The 18,321-nt window shown below is 52.3% G+C and overlaps 3 protein-coding genes across 3 annotated transcripts in view; 2 read left to right on the top strand and 1 right to left on the bottom strand.

Moving 5' to 3' along the window:
* Nucleotides 1-4,589, top strand: part of LPCAT4 (lysophosphatidylcholine acyltransferase 4) — a 7,412-nt gene extending 2,823 nt beyond the window's left edge. The window contains exons 6-14 of the mRNA XM_007462535.1: nt 269-327; nt 532-566; nt 1,095-1,149; nt 1,278-1,360; nt 1,626-1,751; nt 2,075-2,207; nt 3,352-3,450; nt 3,784-3,949; nt 4,225-4,589. Coding sequence (XP_007462597.1) covers nt 269-327; nt 532-566; nt 1,095-1,149; nt 1,278-1,360; nt 1,626-1,751; nt 2,075-2,207; nt 3,352-3,450; nt 3,784-3,949; nt 4,225-4,379 — 911 coding nt within the window. The 3' untranslated portion in view covers nt 4,380-4,589. The remainder of the gene's footprint in view (nt 1-268; nt 328-531; nt 567-1,094; nt 1,150-1,277; nt 1,361-1,625; nt 1,752-2,074; nt 2,208-3,351; nt 3,451-3,783; nt 3,950-4,224) is intronic.
* Nucleotides 4,590-5,630: 1,041 nt separating this feature from the next.
* Nucleotides 5,631-15,063, bottom strand: NUTM1 (NUT midline carcinoma family member 1). The gene is made up of 7 exons (XM_007462534.1): nt 14,979-15,063; nt 12,617-13,325; nt 10,428-10,556; nt 9,171-9,310; nt 8,381-8,667; nt 7,984-8,097; nt 5,631-7,634 (listed from the first exon to the last, which is right to left on the bottom strand). Exons 1-7 carry the CDS (start codon nt 14,992-14,994, stop codon nt 5,631-5,633), a joined length of 3,399 nt encoding a protein of 1,132 aa, XP_007462596.1. The 5' UTR covers nt 14,995-15,063.
* Nucleotides 15,064-17,046: 1,983 nt separating this feature from the next.
* NOP10 (NOP10 ribonucleoprotein) lies at nt 17,047-17,572 on the top strand. The gene is made up of 2 exons (XM_007462533.1): nt 17,047-17,127; nt 17,432-17,572. The coding sequence occupies exons 1-2, from the start codon at nt 17,047-17,049 to the stop codon at nt 17,570-17,572; spliced, it is 222 nt and encodes a 73-aa protein (XP_007462595.1).
* Nucleotides 17,573-18,321: the final 749 nt, after the last annotated feature.

Below are 18,321 nucleotides of genomic sequence, written 5' to 3'. Positions count from 1 at the left end.
GATGGTAGGGCAGTAGGGAAAAGGAGCCCAGGATTTGGAGAGGGGCTCTGGAATAACCCAAGAAGTGGAGGGGTGGGGGGGTGGGAGGAAGACGGGGAGCCTCCTAGCTGACACTGAAGAGTCTGCATGAGTCAGAGAAAATTATAAATGAAACGGACCAAGGCCAGATCTCATTGTGGAGCTGATCCAGATGCCTATACTTCATGCCCTCTAGCTACCTCCATTCTCTAACCTCTGCCTGGGGGGTGGGGGTGGAAACGGGATTTAGGAGCCTTCATCGCGGGGGTGCCTGTGCAGCCTGTCCTCATCCGCTACCCCAACAGTCTGGTGAGTCTTAGTTCGAGAGTGGGGAGGGGGAGCACAAGTCCACCCTGAATGGGGATCAGTGAAAACCGCTAGTGCCACCATGGGATGTGCATGTGGGGTGGGTCAGGGTCAGGGTCAGGGTCAGGGCCTCTGCTCCAAAAGGATTGGCCAGTTCCGGGGAAGAAAAGTAATGCCTTTCTCCCCTCACCTCTGCTTACCGCATAGGATACCACCAGCTGGGCATGGAGGGGCCCTGGAGTGTGAGTAGTGGTGTTCTTGGGGTGAGGGTGGGAAGTGGGGTCCCACAGAATTCCTGGCGCATCTTCCACCTTCCAGACAAGGTGAATAGCCCTTCTTCGTCCTGGGACTAAGGGAACTATAGCGAAGGGGATGCCCCTGTCCCTCTGTTTTGTTCCCATCTCCTGCTACAATCTGGAAGTGCCTTTAAGCTGTCCCACCTAATCACTCCTGCTGTAATCATAGTGACTTTTGGCTTTCCTAGCTTTTCTCGCTCGGTGGTCCGCACCACCCGGCTTGCCTCTTTTCCTCTGCCGGTTACTGAAAACCCTCGCCTGCACTTCGTCCCCTGGCTTAGACCTGCAGCGTTCTCTCTCTTGTCCTGCCGCCTTTCTGGCCCCTCTGCCTCCCGGCTGTATACTCATCCAGCTGACTGTATGGCTAGTAGTTTATTCTTATATCGGTGGACAGTACTTTGCCACTCCCATCCTTGGGGTGCGGGGAGCCCATAGTTAGAGATTGCTGAGCCTCTGAGGTCTCTTTTCTCGTAGACTCAAAGTCCTCTGGCTCACAGCCTCTCAGCCTTGCAGCATCGTGGATGTGGAGGTATGACCCCCGTGGGTTGAGTGGGAGAGTGGGCATCTGCTGAGCCCGGAAGCTTTGGGGAAAGAGGGTGGACGTGGTCACCCCTAGCTTTGAGGTCCTGATGAGAGGTCTGTGTGTGTGTGTTTCAGTTCCTCCCTGTGTACCGCCCCAGCCCGGAGGAAAGCAGGGACCCCACCCTCTATGCCAACAACGTCCAGAGGGTTATGGCACAGTAAGTGTCCCACAGGGTATTTCCTAGAACAGATATACAGGGCAGAGGAACCACAGGAGGGGAAGGAGGGCTGGGGTTTTGAGGCACACATGTGGGGAGGGGAATGGCTAGGGCAGGGGGAAGGGCTATTGGACAAGTGAGGTGGGGGAGGGGAGAGTGAAGGGGGCCTGATCTCTCTGTAGTCGGCAGGCCAGAATCAGTAATGAACCCACAGGCGACTGTTCTGCCTCATTTCCCCTGCTTTCCATCCCTCTTCATCCTCTAGGGCCCTGGGCATTCCAGCCACCGAGTGTGAGTTTGTAGGGAGCTTGCCGGTGATTGTGGTGGGCCGGCTGAAGGTGGCCTTGGAGCCGCAGCTCTGGGAACTGGGAAGGGTGCTTCGGAAGGCTGGGTAAGTGACCTTGAAGATGAGGGTATGGGCAAGAGAAACAAAGAAGAAAAAGGAGAACGGGTAGGAGGAAGAAGAGTCTTTAAAAAGAAAAGGTGGGAAGACAGAGGAATTTTTAAAAAGATAATGGGGTAAAAGGAAGGAGGAAAAAAGAAAGATACTTAATAACCCCAGTGACAAAAGTAGGAATGGCTCTCCAGGGACTATGAGTCAGAGTACATCTTAGAAAAACACCACATGTACCCACACTGAGGCCAGGGTCCTGCTGGGTGATGTGTCCAGAAGGAAACTGAGTCAGCTCTACACCTTCAACAATTCCCTTGTAGGCTGTCCCCTGGCTGTGTGGACACTGAGGCGGCGCCAGGCCGGAGTCGAATGATCAGCCAGGAAGAGTTTGCCAGGCAGCTACAGCTCTCTGACCCCCAGATGGTGGCTGGTGCCTTTAGCTGCTTCCAGCAGGTAAAGGGGCTGTGGGATGCTCAAGATTTAAGTACAGTATCCGAGGGGCCGTGTGGGTGGCCAATTTGGAGTCTGGGCTGGATGCTCTAACAGCTCTTGTTAAATGGACATCTTCTGAGGTCTGCTGGGAGATTCATTTTTTATATAGGGAGTGTCCAGTGCATTGAACAGCAATGTTTTACTCATTGTGGGGAAGAACAATGGAGAAATGTTGGTCAATGAGGTCCATAAATTTCTGAGGCATTTTGGAGATCGGCAGAGATGGGGATCATATGACCTTGTGGGGCACTGGGGGAGGGTTAGGTGGGAAGGTGACATACAGAGGAGACAACATTGGACAGGTTAGACAGTTAAGGGTTTGAGACCCAGAAGTATGTGTAATACTTGGGCAGATTTTTAAAACATATCCCAGAGCTTCTCTGGGGGATTCCTGAACTTTCTCAAGAATCTTGGTGAGCTGTATATTTCCTGGGACTTAACCAGGTTGTCTTGTCCAATTATAATAACCCCAGAAGTTTCATAATGTTTATGACAACTCCCAGTGGTCCCAAGGACTTCTTTTTGACCTAAGATGCAGACCATGGTTCTCAACATCCTCTCAGGGAACAGAGAGTGATCCAGGTGTGCTGATTCCTTGGGCTGGGGCAGCCAGTCCCTGAAAGGAGCTTCCCATCATAGCCCATAGAAGAACAGAACCAAAGCCCAGGTGCCCCAGTCCCACATAGATCTGACACAGCAGGTATCCTCAGGGAGTTTTTTGGTAAGGAATTATGCCAGTGGCCCCCTGTTAGTTTGTTGGACCCGTTCTCCCACATAGGCCAAGTCAGAAGAGAACCAGTTTTTCCAGCTTGGGGTCCAGAATGCCCTGATAGTATATCAGAAACTTGATGGTAACTTCAGCATACCTGAGGGATTCCATCGTTCCTAGGAGATCCCTTTATAGGAGAGTTTTGTCACCAGGCAAACCCATGCCCTGAGAGGACTGTCCGAGATCCCGGAGAGTTTAGGGCTCACGGTTCTGAGGGAAGTGGACACAGGGGTCACCCCCAGGCCTGACGAGAAGAGGGAGGAGCTGAGATCCAGAGCAGGAAGGGGGACACGGGGTTGGTCCCTGCATCGCCCTGGTTTATCTTCCACCCTCCAGGATGCCAGGGGTTTGGTGGACTTCCGAGACGTGGCCCTTGCGTTGGCAGCTCTGGATGGGGGCAGGAGCCTGGAGGAGCTGACTCGCCTGGCCTTTGAGGTATCAGGACGTTGGGGTGGGAGGCACGTGGAGGCTGTGCTCACCCCGCCCGGAGGCCTGTGCGGTGTGCTGTCTCCAGGTGCCTCCGGATGGTAGGCGCTCGGTGTCCCAGGGCCACACTGTTTGAACCGCAGAGCCCCGGCGTCTCTGCCGAGGCCTCACTGGCAACGGGAAGAAGGCAGCAGCCGTGACGATTATATTCAGAAAGGGCCCGGGTGTGGCGGGGGCAGGAGGCCTGGGCTCCACACTCTTGGAAGAGGAGGAGCCTGTCAGACAGACGTGTGGGGCGATGGCACAAGGAGAGAGCTTGACTTAAGTCCCTTTCCCTCCCAGCTCTTTGCCGAGGAGAAAGAGAAGCAAGCTGAGGGGCCCGGCCGCCTGCTGTACAAAGACGGTTTCAGCACCATCCTGCACCTGCTGCTGGGCTCGCCCCATCCTGCCGCCAGGACTTTGCACGCCGAGCTGTGCCAGGCAGGAGCCCGCCAGGGCCTCTCCCTCTGTGAGTCATGGCCTCCCGGGCCCCTTGCGGGCACTCGGAGCGCCACCGGCACTGGGCTGGGAGGGAACAGGGCCGGCAGCCAGCCTGGGGGAACAGGACATCTGAGGGGCAAGGCTGGGAGGAACCAGCTGGGGAGGCAGAGGATGTCAACTTGGATTTGAGACAGTGAGGCTTGAGATGAGAGGAACAGGACATACCAGTTCTGAGAAGAGAGTTGGGGACCACTTCCTCTCCTCTTCAGGTCTTTACTTTCCCGTCTCGCTCTTGCCATGCAGGTGAGTTCCAGGACTTCTCCGTTCACCACCCGCTCCACGGGAAGCTCTTCGGCACCTACCTGCGCCCCTCGCAGACACCAAACGCCTCCTCCCCAGACAGCGCCCCTGCTCTGGCCAACGGGGCCGTGCAGGCCCCCAAGCAGAAGGGCGACTGAGCACCTCGACCTCCCCAGCTCGCACCCGCCCACAGACTCAGGGCAGCGCCAGAGGCCAACCCTGGGCCTCAAGCCCGTCTCTGTCCTGCTTGACTTTTTGTTATCGTTGTTGGTTTTTTTAAGTTGGTTTTCATTTTTTGTTCGTTTGGTCTTATTTTGTAAGAAACTATTTTATATATAAATATATATCTATATCTATTTAAAAAAAAACGAAGCTGTTACATTGGCGGTATCATTAGCTGGGAAGGAAAGGGACTAATGGTTGCAGGCCGCCCATGGGAAGATCCCAAAGGTTCTCAAGGTCAGCCCTCTTGGCCACAGCCGGATGAGTCCTCGTCACTTCCAGACAGATGGAGCATATGCAAATCTCGTATCCTCCCTCCTGTTGTCATACCCTCTAACAGGCCTCCTCACAAACCTCTTTTCAGCTTATTCCCTCTTGTTCTGTCCTCATTAGAGGTTAAAAAATAGCTAATTATCGTTCCATGTTTAATAATCCTACTGAGATTGGTTTCCACCCGCCATAGTAGGGACAGAGACCTGTGTTAGGAACTAACCGTCCTCCCTGCAGCCCAGGGGGTTTCTGCCACAGGATGAATTGGGGACATATAAGTCCCTTCTGTCCAGCTGCTTTTCAATGAAGAAGAAAAGGCCCCCCCTAAAGAAGGTGCTGTGTCTAGTCACAATTATGGAAATTAGTTAGATTTAGAAAATAGATACCTATCCCAGAAATCTGACAGGTTAAAAAGAAGGGCTTTTCCATCTGTGGACTTTAAAAGAGAAACAGATACTGGTAGGGTATCCAGAGGAGCCCTCCCAACACCACATCCAGGCTTCTGATGAGGGAGGAATAAAGTAATCACGGTGGACCCTCAGCACCAGGGCTTATCAGGGGGCCTAGATGAGGCTGGAAAGTCACCTGGATCCATCAGATCCGAGGCCGCCCTCACCTCCTTTCTTCTTTTCAGCATCTTGCCCCATCTAGAGCAAAGACGTGATACAAAGGGGCACACTGAAAGCGTTTTCCAACAACAAAATCTTTATTTTTGTTTTTTTTTCCCCATACAACTTCCAAAGGTACTCCCCCCAACCTCTCACCAAGGGGACCACCTCTAGCCTAGCCCTTTCCCACGCTTGCCACTTTTGCAGAACAACAAAACAACTTAGGGCTGAGAACAACAGTTGGTGTGCCCCGAGGGTGAGATCTACTCTGGGCCCCCCACCGGTGGGACAGGATGGTCCCGCTGCCCGCTACTGGGTACGACGACGTTTCTTCCTCCTGCCTGTGAGGAAACCATCATGCCTTCTTTTACGAGGCTGTGAGGCCCGAACCACTCCCAGAGGCAGGGGTTTCTTCCCAGGTGCCCCAAGCTCAGCTCCCTGGAAGGGCCTCTTTTCAGCAGGGGTTGGGCCTCCAACTAGAGCTCGCTTCCCAGACTTGACAACAGGATACGGAGGCTGGCTGAGGCCTCTTGCCTCAGCAACGAGGGAGTGGGATGCTCTCTGGGCCCCCCGACCCCCTGAGGAGAACAGGCCTGAGGCAGGGCAAAAACTGAGGGGAGGCCCCCTTGGTGAGAGGCTAAGTTTAGAGGCCAAGAGGTGGGCAAAGTTGGAGAATTCCTCGTCCTCCTCGTCCTCCCCTTCCTCGCCTTTGGCCCCATCTGCTGAGCTGCATGTTTCTTTGACAGGAGAGGCTTCTCTCAGAACTAATCTAGGGGAAGTGCTTCTAAGGCCCTGGTGGGGAGCTGTTGATTTGGGCGTCCCGTGTGCGTAAGACTCTGGATCCCCAGGTAAGGAAGCAAGGTCTTTAGGCTCAGAAAAATCAGTATCCTCCCTGCTTTCTCCTTGGGGGTCATAAGAATTAAAACTTAGTGGGCAGGTATCCTTACTGACCCCTAGCTGGAGGCCACCGGCATCCCTAACATCTAGTATGTTGACCTGATCTGTGGCTTCCACCAGGGGAGAAGTGGAATTGCCTCCGCTCCCTGCCTCTGGGCTGGCCTCAGGGAAGGAGGAGGTATCCTGGGTCCCCAGGATAAGGATGTTGCCTTGATTTGCAGGCAGGAGGGTTTCTTCAGAAGCCCCCAGTGTAGAGGCACCAATTCTGCTTTCTAGCAACGGGGGGCAACCTTCAACCCACAGATGCTTGGGATCCCGTAGAGTCTCAGGGCCCTGCTCTCTATTTTCTTTAAGGCTTGAGGCCGGGCTGTTGGCCCTCAGAGGTCCTGACAAGCTGCAGTAGTTTCTCTTTTCTAGGGCAGCTGTGGCATCTGTGCCTCCACAGCTAACTATGCTGCTTCCCACATCCCCAGGTGCTGTGCTTTCTCCGGGACCCAGAGAAATGTTGCTTCTGGAGCCCAATGCCTGGCCGCCCTGCTGGTGCTCAGTTACACATTCCCAATCATGGAAGTTCTCTATGACCTCCTCGATCTGTAAGGGCATCTCCAAGCCTACAGCATCCATCTCACTGCTGAGCCAAACTCCCGGACTGAGGGAGGCCCTGTGCCCGTCCCTATCCCCAGCTGCTCTAGGGGAAGGGTTCTGGTCGTAACTCTGAACCGTGGGAGAACCTCTGTTATCTCCCCATATGGCCCCTGAAGAGCCTTCCTGGGGCACTGCTAATGGCTCCGTCTCCTGGGGAGCCACTCCAAGACCCCCTATCTGTTGTTCAGTCTGCAGCCCCAGGGCCTGCTTTTCTGACCACTGTCCTTGCAGAGGAGGCAGCTCTGCAAATCCAGCATCCAAACTGAGAACTATCTCGAACTGGGGGCCTTCCTGCCAGCAAAGGGGCAGAGCCTCGGGAGTCCTATCACCCACCAGGGAGCACCCAGGGGACTCAGCGCCTCCCAGGTGGCCATCCTGAAGTGGGGCTATCTGGTTTGTAACCTTCCCAGACCCGCTTCTCTCTATACCCAAGGGCCCTTGCATTCCCTGTGGAGCTGCAAGTTCTAGCTGCAGGTCCCAGCCACTGGGGGATGGCAGAGTGTTCCCATCCCTGCACATCCCCCTCAGGCCATCTAAGTCCTGCTCCTGCCCAGCAGGCACTTCTCTTGCCCACTTTCCCAGAGAAGCAGACTTTCCAAGGCAGATGGTGCCCCCAGCCACCCAAAGCCCAGGTGAGGGCCGAGGCCGCCCAACCCCATCTTCATCCTCATCAGAAACAGAAGGACGTGAGTCCAATAGAGCTCCACTGCAGCTTGGAGGTACCTCTGCGTCCTCCTCCTCTTCCAAGGGCAGGAGTTGCTTCTGGACCAGCTAGAAGGAGAATGGACAAATACTGTTCTACATGTGGTTGTGAGAAGGGGTGGCGGGCTGGGTGTTGAGTAGATGATACTTGGGCAGGGCAGGGAACGCAAGCAAGTGGCTTAAGTAACGGCCTCAAAGCCAGATAACCACAGCTCTTCTTTTCCACCTTCTTGGGTCTTATTCCCATGCTTTGAGCCCTTACACTTCCCGTTTCCACAGTCCCTTGCCTACTGGTTCTGCACCCAAAGCAGACTGCTGAAGCTGTTTGTTTCTAGGAGCCACACCATCCAAGACAGTGTAGGGTCAGGTAAAGCCATGGGAGCCTCTCATTCTAATATTCTCTACCTGCCAGGTTTACCTGGACAAGACCGAGTCCTTCTTGTTCCAGCTCCTCAGTTAAGGCCAAGGGATCCCTCTGTTGTTCTGGGGACAGCAGATCTGCCAAAAACTGAGGGTGAATGACGGCCTCCACCTGGGGAAATGGAAGGAAAAGTGATGGGAGTTCTTGACAGGAGATAACGGGAGCCAAGAGGCTCTAGAGAAGCAGCCATGCACCTCCCTACTCACCACCCTCTCCCTGGGCTTTTAGAAAACACCAGCTTCACGCATCCACGTGTGTGCGCCCTTGCACACATATTCCTCAGCATGGAAGACAGTCGAGTCGCCCACTGCCTCGGGCAGAACCCTAGATCTTTGATTCCCTGGAGTTCCCACCCCAGGATCTGCTAGAAACCAGACACCCAGGGCCAGCCCACCTTGGAGACAAAGGCATCCTGAGAACACAGCTCATTGATGTAACTCAGGAGACCCGCATCTGGATACACCCCTTCCTCCTGCCGCTGCAGCTCTTCCTCTTCCTGTTTTCCATCCGACTCCTCGGTGGCCAAGTGGCTCGCCACCAGCCCTTCCATGATGTCGGTGTACTCCTTCACTGCCTCTGGTGGGATCTCCTTGGGTGCCTCAGGAGCCAGAGGCCTCTGGGTCTTGCGCTGCCGCTGGCGGGGCACCCGTGCCTTGGAGGCTGCCTTCTTGGGAATGTACACTGAGGGGTGAAGCAGGAAGGAGAAATGGGAAGCGGCACCAAGGCCTCGGCTTCTGCCTCTCACCCCCATTTGTAAGGGCAACCTGGGCACATTGAGACGGTTCCAGACTGGAGCAGGCAGACCTGACACAGCCAGGGGAGGATATTTCGGAGCTGGAGGGTCTGAGAGAGAATCTGGATGAGGAATCTCAGAACCCCTGAAACTCCAAAGAGCCCCCTTATCCAGCCTCCATTGCTTAGGCAGATGAGGTATCATGTGCCTCAATTACAGTCTCTGAGAGAGAGTAGTTGGTTTACTTAGCCAAGATCAATACCTAGTTTGGGACAAAGGGAACCTGAGAACTCAGCCTCCTATGTATGTCCCGTTTGGAACATCAGATGCCCCTGCCTGGAGGGAAACTGGTAGAAGAACAGGCAATGCCTCCCCTGATCCGTGACTGGTTTCTGCACACCTCCCTTTGAGCTTCTGGCCCACGGCTCCTGTTGGAATTGGGCGGCCTTACCTGCCTGCTGGCAAACCTCGGGGGCTGGGGACCCTGGAGGATCAAGCTTCAGAGGGGCTTCAGGAGGCACGCCCTGGGACCCATTCATCAGCTGTGTGTTCTGAACCTGCATCTCCTCCGCGGCCTCAAACTCCATGAACCTGCAGAGGGTGCAGAAGGCCCAGGCAGTGCTGAGAAGACCAGGATCCATTCGAAACCCAGACACAAGACCCCAGGGTATCTACTCACAGGGGGCTGAATAACAGTTCTGGGGAAAACTCACAAGGTCTCCACATAGCGCCCCTACCTGCAATCGTCACTTAGGAAGCTTGTTAAAACAATCTAGAGCTTGTAAGCTTCACAGGACAGAGCCATGCATGGCTTTTTCCTACGCTACCTCACCCAGCATCGGTGAGGGTATACAGCAGCGATTAATACAGGTTTGTTGAATTCAGTCAGGCCTATGCCACAACCTGGCAAGATCCCACACGTGGGCCGCTCCTCAAGGCCTCCTCTGCCCCTGCCTACAACCATAAAGGATGCCTGAAATCCCAAAGCAGGGCCTGGGTTGCAGTTTAAGGCAGGTTCCCAGCAGGAAGCAGCGCTGAGATCCAGGAGTCCTGAGGCTGGGACTGGGGTCCTGAAAGGGTAAATCTAGGAGGTATGGGTCCAGATTTGGGGGAGAAAGTGATAGTTAAGCTTGGAGGGAAGGGTTCATTCTCCTGAGTTACTTTTTTAACCGAGGAGATTATCATGGAGAAATGGGGGATATGAGCCAGAAGACCACTCTGGGCATCCAGGACCCTGCCCTGACAAACCTCTCCAAGAACCAGCTCCTCCCTAAGATGACAGGCTAAACTGTTTCCAGAGGAGTGGTGGCCCCAAGGTCTGCGTCAGTAGTCACTTGCTACCTGGTCAGCGAGACAGGAAAGAACCTGCCTAGTAGGGCTTCCCTCCTCATTGCTAGGTTCCCTTCAGCATGGATTTTTTTACACCAACCGGGCTCCAATCCCATCCTAAGAGCTTCAGTATCGAGGCCCCTATACAACTCAAGGTCTGGAGAAGGGAGAGCTTCCAAGAGGAGATAGGATAGAAAAGCCCAAGAGTCAAGATGGTGGAAGAAGCAGCGAGGATCCAGGAGACCCTGTGCTAGTGTACAGCTCCCCTCCAGCATCCCTTATAGTAACCATCCACAGCCCAGACCCAAGCCTCTCTTACCTGCTCCCACCCCTCAGCCACGCAGCCCCCCTGGGGAGGATGAGGGTTGGTGGGACTCACTTTTCTGCCATCTCATAAAAGATCATCCGGTCAAGGTTGCTGGTACGTTCCCACTCCTGCACAGCCCTTGGCAGTCCCTCCTCCACAGTCATAGTGGGCTTCCGCCGGGCCAGGGGACGAAGCACTGGGCTACAACCCCCATTGGGTCAGTCACAGTCTACAAATGTACCCCTCCTCCCACCTGCCCTGACACCCACCTCAGGGCACACCCCCGGCCCCTCATCAGATCAAACATGTCCCACAGTCCCTGTCACATCCCACTGCTGATTAGATCCCAGACCCCCAACCTCACATCCATCCATTCACCACACTGGCCTTTCTTCCCACTGAAATTTACAAACCTCCAACAAAATCAGACGGTTCGTCTCCCCACCCTTTAAAATCAACTACCCTGAATTCTCACAGTGCTGTCCTCAACAAAACACAAGGAAGAAAGCGCTCACGTTACTCAATTAATGGCATTCATTGTAAAGTAGGCTGAACCCTGCCCAATGGCTCTTACATTTTTAAAAAGGCACTCCCTAACCCAAATGAATCTAATTAAAGGCTGTGTGGTGTTTTCATTTGTTGGTTTTTAAGTGTTTTTTTTTGCCTCTGGGATACCCATCACAGGCAAATATCAATACTCTTGGAGCTCTTTATGATGCATTTTTGCCTTTCTGACTTCCCATGAGTCCTCAATCATTATTGTGTAGAATCACCTGGGGAAGCTTGTTATAAGCGTGGATTCCAGCGCCCCAGAATCCCAGTTCTGAGCGTCTTAGCAGCCTCCCGGGTGACTGTGGCAGAGGGTCTGGACTGCACTTTGGGGGAGACCCTGCCCAGAGCCCCTGAACGTGCAGAACAGAAATGGGCCAGGAGTTAGAAATTCAGCCTGCCAGCCTCCAAGAGAGAACCCAGAGCTGTCTGCAGCAAGCGGGAAGTCGGTACGGTGATCTATACCAAGGACTTTGGGGGAGCCTTTTGATTTATTCACTCCAGAGTCAGGGTGGAAAGGGGGATTCCTTTAAGCGTTCAGCCACTGGAGGAACAACATATACAGTTGTTTTTTTTAAGTCCAGTAAGATGTGGCATGCGTTATGTGGTGGTTTACACAAAATGCTGAGTGTACAGTGCAGTTGAGACAGACGGCGGGTCTTGGTGGGAAGAAAATTCCCCAGATGGTCAATGACTTTGCTTTATAAACATAACAGCCCATGACCCTGGGCTCCCAGGCCAAGCATCCGCTCACACAGACACTTTGGCCCTTTGTGAGCTCTTCTCCTCTTCTAGATTGCCTTTTAATAATAATAACAATAACAACAACAATAGTAGCTGCCATTTAATGAAGCATTCTCTGTGCCAGGCGCTCTGCTGAGCACTTCACATACATGAACTCATTTCATCTTTTCAGCAACCCTCTGAGGTAGGTATAATCATCCCCTTTCTAGATGAGAAAACTGAGGGCAAAGTTAGTAAATGCCAGGGCCCAGGATGACAAATCTAGTGAGTGGTGGGGCCTTGGTCCTCGACCACTAAGCAAGCTCTACCATCTCCCTATTTCAACTTGAATTCTCCTGAATAAAACAGGGGGCAGTACGGGGAATTCTCTGGCAGTCCAGTGGTTAGGACTCGGTGCTTTCACTGCCATGGGCCCGGGTTCGATCCCTGGTTGAGAAAATAAGATCCCGCAAGCCGCGAAGCGTGGCCAAAAAAACAAAAACAAAAAACCATGGGGCGGTAGAGAGGGTGGCACACAAGCTCCTCAGCCCGGCCGCGCACCATCCTCCCCTCCCAGCACTCCTCATCCTGGCCGGTTTGGACAGCTCAACTCCATGCCAAAAGGTAGTAAAATAGAACGGGAGGGCCCTGGCACTCAGTATCAGAGACCCAAGTTCCAATCACTGCTCTGAGCTTCAGTCTTCTCATCCATAAATGAGGATGCCCATCAAAATGCCTGCCTGAACTCACAGGGTTGTGAAGATCACTTGAGAGGAGACACCTGAAAGCTCGTTATCATCTGGCACGTGGGTAAAGAGGCTTGTTACCGTTGCTGCCGTCGTCGTCATTATTTTCATTATCATAGCATCTCCAGCACCCTCATCACCTGCCCTCAAGTATTCCTAAATAGCCTAACCTCTTTTGTCCATCCCCAAATCCTCCTTATTTAAAAGCCTCTAGAATAATGAATCTCAGGTCTCTTCACTTACATAAGAAAGCAGGAAAGGGCCTCTGCATCAGGACTTTGGGATAAGTGCCTCCTTGCCAACGCTTTGTAGTGCTGCCAGCATTGGAAATTCTCATAAACACCCTTGGAGGTATAAGAGAGGTCATCCAGTGAGGGCTTGGATCGGGCAGCCGCAGGACCTCCTTCCCCAGTTGCCCCATGCGGCCCTGGTGAAGCCTTTTCCGGGGGCACGATGGGGGCCAGTTGGGCAGCTGGTAGTGGAGCCTGAGTAGGAAGGCCTGGGAGGCCCTCCTGGCTCACGCCAACTGCCTTCGGGGGCAGAAGGGTCTTCACATTAGAGGCTGTCAGGAATCCGGGGGCAGGACTCTCAGCGCCCCCGAAGGGAGCGCCTGAGGCAGTCCAATTGAGGGCGGCCTGAGTAAGGATAAAGTTCTGAGTTTGGGAGGGCTCAGCTGGCCCTCCTTCTGTCTTGACTTTGACAGTGACCTTGCCAGCTCCAGCTCCACTGGGGCCAGGGCCCCCATCCCCTGTCACCAACAACGGGCTGGGGAAAGCAGAGAGCACCAGAGGGTTGCCTGGAGAGAGTGCCGAAGGTACGGGGTGCTGCGAGGGCGGCCCCCAGGGTGGTTGGTCTGGTGGGCCAGGACCAGGCTGGGGGAAGGGAAATGCAGTGAAGGGAGACAGGGCAGCGCCAGGCTTCACGGTAATGTCGGGTCCTGGCAATGGAGACGCTGCAGAGACAAAGAAAAAGAGGGTCTGGAGTAGGAGATGAGGAGACCAGAAGCTAGGTCATCTGAGTTCCACTCTAGTCCCTGAAGAATCAGAGCACTGATTCTCAACAGGTGAGGGAGGGGGGACATGTATAGTTTGCAAATGTCCCCCAAGTATTTCTGATGTCCCTTACTCCCTGCTGAGAATTAGTGCACTAGGGAAGCAAGCTGCAAGGACCCTTGGGCCCACGAGTTCATACCCCATAACACATGCCACCCAGCATACGGGCACATTCCAAACACCCTCACACAACCTGGATTCTGCTCCCAGCTGCTCTGTGGTCCCTGCCACCAGGCGCAGAAGCACTGTTCCCAGGAAGGGGGTGTGTGTGCATTAGATGTTTTGTTCCCAGGAATTTTGTTACATAACAGCCAGGAATGACTAGAGATAAGAGCCAGGAAATGGGTAAGGGGAAGGCCGTGTGGGGAGGGAGGTTTCCAGAGCTTTAAGGAGATGTGGTACCTATTAAAACGTTATCTGTGATCCTTCTGCTTGGAACTCCTAATGTCAGAAATTTAGAGTCCACTTTTGAACAAGGCACTGACAATGAAGTCTGAAACACAGTTCAGGGGCTATGTGGACTCTAGTCAAAGAGACCAGGGATAAATACATAAAACGTGTACTTAATTAATCAGGATGTGTGTCTCCTAGGACTTTTAATAATAGTAGTAGAAGATCATCTGCCTAATTTCATGCTACTCTCCTTCCGCTCTTATAAAGAATATTCCACTGGCAAACTAACAACATTCAGCTTCCGCTGCTTCCTGATCATGAAGGAGACATGGAACACGAGCAAACCCTTCACCTCAACCACAGAGCAGAGGGCCAGGAATACTCCCCGAAGTATGGAACACAGTGAAATGGGTCTGAAGGCCTGAGTTCCACGAAAGGTAGAAAGACACAGCATCTCAGGGAAGCCCCAGTTCTCATCCCTGCTGGAGCGACCCACTTCCCCTGGCCCTGGGAAAGCGAGGAAAACTGCTCCCTGAGCTAGAAGAGAAGCCCTCGCTGGGGCTGCAAGGAGCCAAGAGGCTCTAAGCAGAGGCACTTACAGCACCTTCTGGTCTAGCTTCTGAGAGGACATTTCTCTACAGACTTGGCAACAGATGACCCCACTGAACAGTTTTCTGGCCAGGGCTTCCACTCCCCTCCACCCAATAAGAGTGAGAGCAGCCCCAGCTCAGTTCTCTCAGGGCAAAATTCTAGAGCAGCCTCCAATTGCCTAAAGAAGACACCAGAACTTGAGTCTTCCCTTTGAAACCCTCTATGTCCCTCGTACCACACACCCCTGCCTGTGCCACACAAACACATGTTGAAGGAATCCCTCTTCCAGAGAAATAAGTTGCTAACTACCATCCCTTCTCTCTACTCAGCACTTTCCTCTGAGGCACTTTGATCTGCCACTCAGGAGGCCCTCTTCCTTCCCCAACCCATAGTCTTAATGGCACAATCTCCTTCCCCAGCCTCCCCAGGTGTGATGCCTTTGATGGGGTCTAGTGTTCTCACATCCCTCTAGGTCAGCCCAGAGAGCTGGTTCCCATGTAAAGTGTCAAGTTTTGAATGTCCAAGGGCGGAGCAGGTGGCAGGGACTTTCCCCCCACCTGCAGACTCACCACCATCTGAAGACATCCTCTCAGGTTTGGGCACTAACCACGGCTGTCTGGAAGCCTCCAGAATGAGACAGTCAGGTACAGGACCCAGAGAGTAACCTGGCTCCAGTAGATACACAGGATCCAAGGAAGGGAGGGTAAAGATCAGATCAAAACAGGACTCAAACAGGACTCAAGGCATTCTAGGACTCACGGCATTCTGCAGTGGGGGAGGGGAGGGGGAATATAGGGTGAGGTTAGGGAGATATTCCATGAAGGGCAGTAACCAGGAATTCCCTCCAAACCAGAGTATGGCAACCCAATTGTTGTGTATCTCTTTAGGACAACTTGCAAATTCTTTCTCAGATTCCCAATCGCATAGTTTTACATCCCTGTTCCCTATACAATTCTTTACCAATATATCTAGTTTTGTGCCTTTCAATTACACCCAGTTCTGGTACCTGACTTCCTATTAATAGCAGGTTGTGGCGAACTCTTGACAATTCAATGTTGGCTGTATTTTCTAAACCAAATTCAGAGTACCTAGTCTGTATATTTAAGGATCAAGGGAACAGAATGCTTGAAATTAGGGTTGTCTCAGAAGATCAAGGGTGTTGAATTACTGTATGCATATCATTTCCTTGGAAAGCTGTCCTGCAGTTCCCAAATAAACCACTACCATCAGCTCTGCAGTCCACAGAAGGCTTAGCCTTACCCTTGGCTGAAAAGCCTCCCACTCTATCAAAGACTGCCATTCAGCCTAAAATTTCAAGACCAAAATGTCCTTCTTTTCGTCTGTTAAATTATTTTTGTTATTTTAAATTTTTGTTAAATAATTTTATTTTATTTTATTTATTTATTTATTTTTCTGGTACGCAGGCCTCTCACTGTTGTGGCCTCTCCCGTTGCAGAGCACAGGCTCCCGACGCGCAGGCTCAGCGGCCGTGGCTCACGGGCCCAGCCGCTCCGCGGCACGTGGGATCTTCCCGGACCGGGGCGCAAACCCGTGTCCTCTGCATCGGCAGGTGGACTCTCAACCACCGTGCCACCAGGGAAGCCCAGTAATTTTAATTTTTTAAACGGGTAATAATACATCAGCACGGTTAAAAAGTCAAACTATGCAAAATGGCATACACAGCAAGTCTCCCTCCACTTCTTTCCTCTGGAACCAAGTTCTTTATCCCAGAGGAAACCGGATTTCTTCTGAATCCTTGCAGAGGTATTTTATGCAACTACAAGTAACCAGAAGCTATACTCTTAAAAAAAAAAAAAAAGCTTTCCGGTTTTTCTGTTAATAAAATTAATATATGTTACAATGTCTTTGCTGTTATAAGTAGTACGGTAACGATCACCTTTCTAATGATATCTGGGTTCCAATTTTCATTTCTTTAAACTAGAGTCCTATAAGGAGAAATTGTACGTTCTTTTAAAAATTCGCAATACCTCTAGGAGGTGCATCTTATTATGCTATTATTAGCTACTCACCACTATAAGAAAGAACGTTGAATTTGTGGTAGAGACCTAAGTTTGAATCTTGGGTCGACCACTAAAACATACTTCACGAGTTTCATAAAATAACTTCACGCTTTCTTTGCCGAACGGAATACTGAATACCCATCATGCACTCTTTGCCGCCAATACTTTGAAATAGGGCGAGGGAACCGGATGTAAAATCGGGGAGGGAAGAAAACCTTATTCTTTCTTCCCTGAGGTAAAAGGGGCTCTGGATCCTGGAGCCCTGGGTTTTCCAGGTGCTAGAAACCCATTGCCTCTGACATGGGTGTGAATTTTGAGATAAAGACAGGATTCTATTCATTAATGTTCAACCTGTATCCATCCCTACCCCCCTCCAATGCCTAGAAGTGCCTGGCACACAGTGGGCACACTCCACGTGTCTTAGAACGCCCGCCCGCAAGGTTGCGCCTGGGTTGCAACTGGCCGAGTCCTGCGCTAGTGCGCCCCCCTTCTGGCCAGCTGGAGAAAGACATAAACTGGACTACATTTCCCGGCGCGCTTTGAGAGCGAGACTTCCCGGCTATCCAGGAAGGAAATTGACACGTGAGGCCTTCAGTTAAGAGGCGCTGCAGACTGAATGAGAAGCTCTCGCTTCTGTGTCGTCATGTTTCTCCAGTATTACCTCAACGAGCAGGGAGACCGGGTCTACACGCTGAAGGTGAGAGGAGGAAACAGGTTGTATATGGGCATGGCGAGAAATGCCGTTGGGAGGAACGGTCGAGACGAGCCCGTCAGTTGCCTAGGTGGGTGGGGGGGACTGGAAAGCCCAGAAGCCAGGCGTTGTAGAGGCTCCAGGAGTGTGTGGCTTCTTGATCTGAGCAGTCGCGGCTCCTGTCTTCATGTTTACCCTTTTCGCGCGGCCTCCTCCCCATCCCAGCCTCCATTTCCCTCACGACGCCAGTGATTGGGTTTTCCCACGACTCCAGTACTGAGATTATGTTCTCTCTTTCTTCCTCGAGCAGAAGCTTGACCCTATGGGACAGCAGACCTGCTCGGCCCACCCTGCTCGGTTCTCCCCAGACGACAAATACTCTCGACACCGAGTCACCATCAAGAAACGCTTCAAGGTGCTCATGACCCAGCAACCGCGCCCCGTCCTCTGAGGATCTCTTGAAATTTCACGTCTCTTCTGCCGCCTGCTAGCCCTCAGGAGACTTTCTGAAACCAAGCTCTTCCATCCGTGAGCCTTGAAGTCTTGCTACGACCCTTGCTCCTTGCATCCGGTCTCATCCTTGCCTTTGATCATGCTTGTGGTGAGGCCATCATGGTAGCATCCCCTTTAAAGGGAAGATGTTTGAATCTTCTTTTCATACTTTGAATCACTGCCAGGTTATTAAAATGATTTGAAAAAGCTCTTATTTTGTATGTTGTGGGAAGAAAGGAGTGGTTTAAAAACGAAAACGAGGGAGATGAGAGGGAAGAGTGCCTCAGGGGTACAAAAGACCACTTTGAGTGCCCCAGGGGTACAAAAGACCACAAAAGAAACTTCAGTGGCTTCTGTAGCGGGAGCAGTGCTGTGCTTTGAGTCTTAGAAGTGTGCTGGGGATGGGGAAGAGAGCTTGAGAAAGACTCCTGTGCAGCTGTCAGCATCCACTGAAAAATACCCGTGTGCTCACTTAAGTAATTTTTTTGTCCCTTGAAATGACATCTGACTGAAAATGGAAGAGTTGCTTGAAAAATAACAGCAGCTATATTGTAGAGAAAAGGCATTGAATTGGAAGCCAGGAGACCAGGATTCTCCCCGCTCTGTATACCTTTGAGAAAGTCAACCTGTTTAGTTCCATTTTTCTCATCATTTCTAATTGCTCTTCTAACTCTAAAATTGATAGGGTTCAGTGGTGGAGCTTAATGT

This window comes from Lipotes vexillifer, unplaced genomic scaffold, assembly GCF_000442215.2.
Source record: "Lipotes vexillifer unplaced genomic scaffold, Lipotes_vexillifer_v1.1 scaffold164, whole genome shotgun sequence".
NCBI classification, from domain to species: Eukaryota; Metazoa; Chordata; class Mammalia; order Artiodactyla; family Lipotidae; genus Lipotes; species Lipotes vexillifer.
This window is presented reverse-complemented; position numbering and strand designations above follow the sequence as displayed.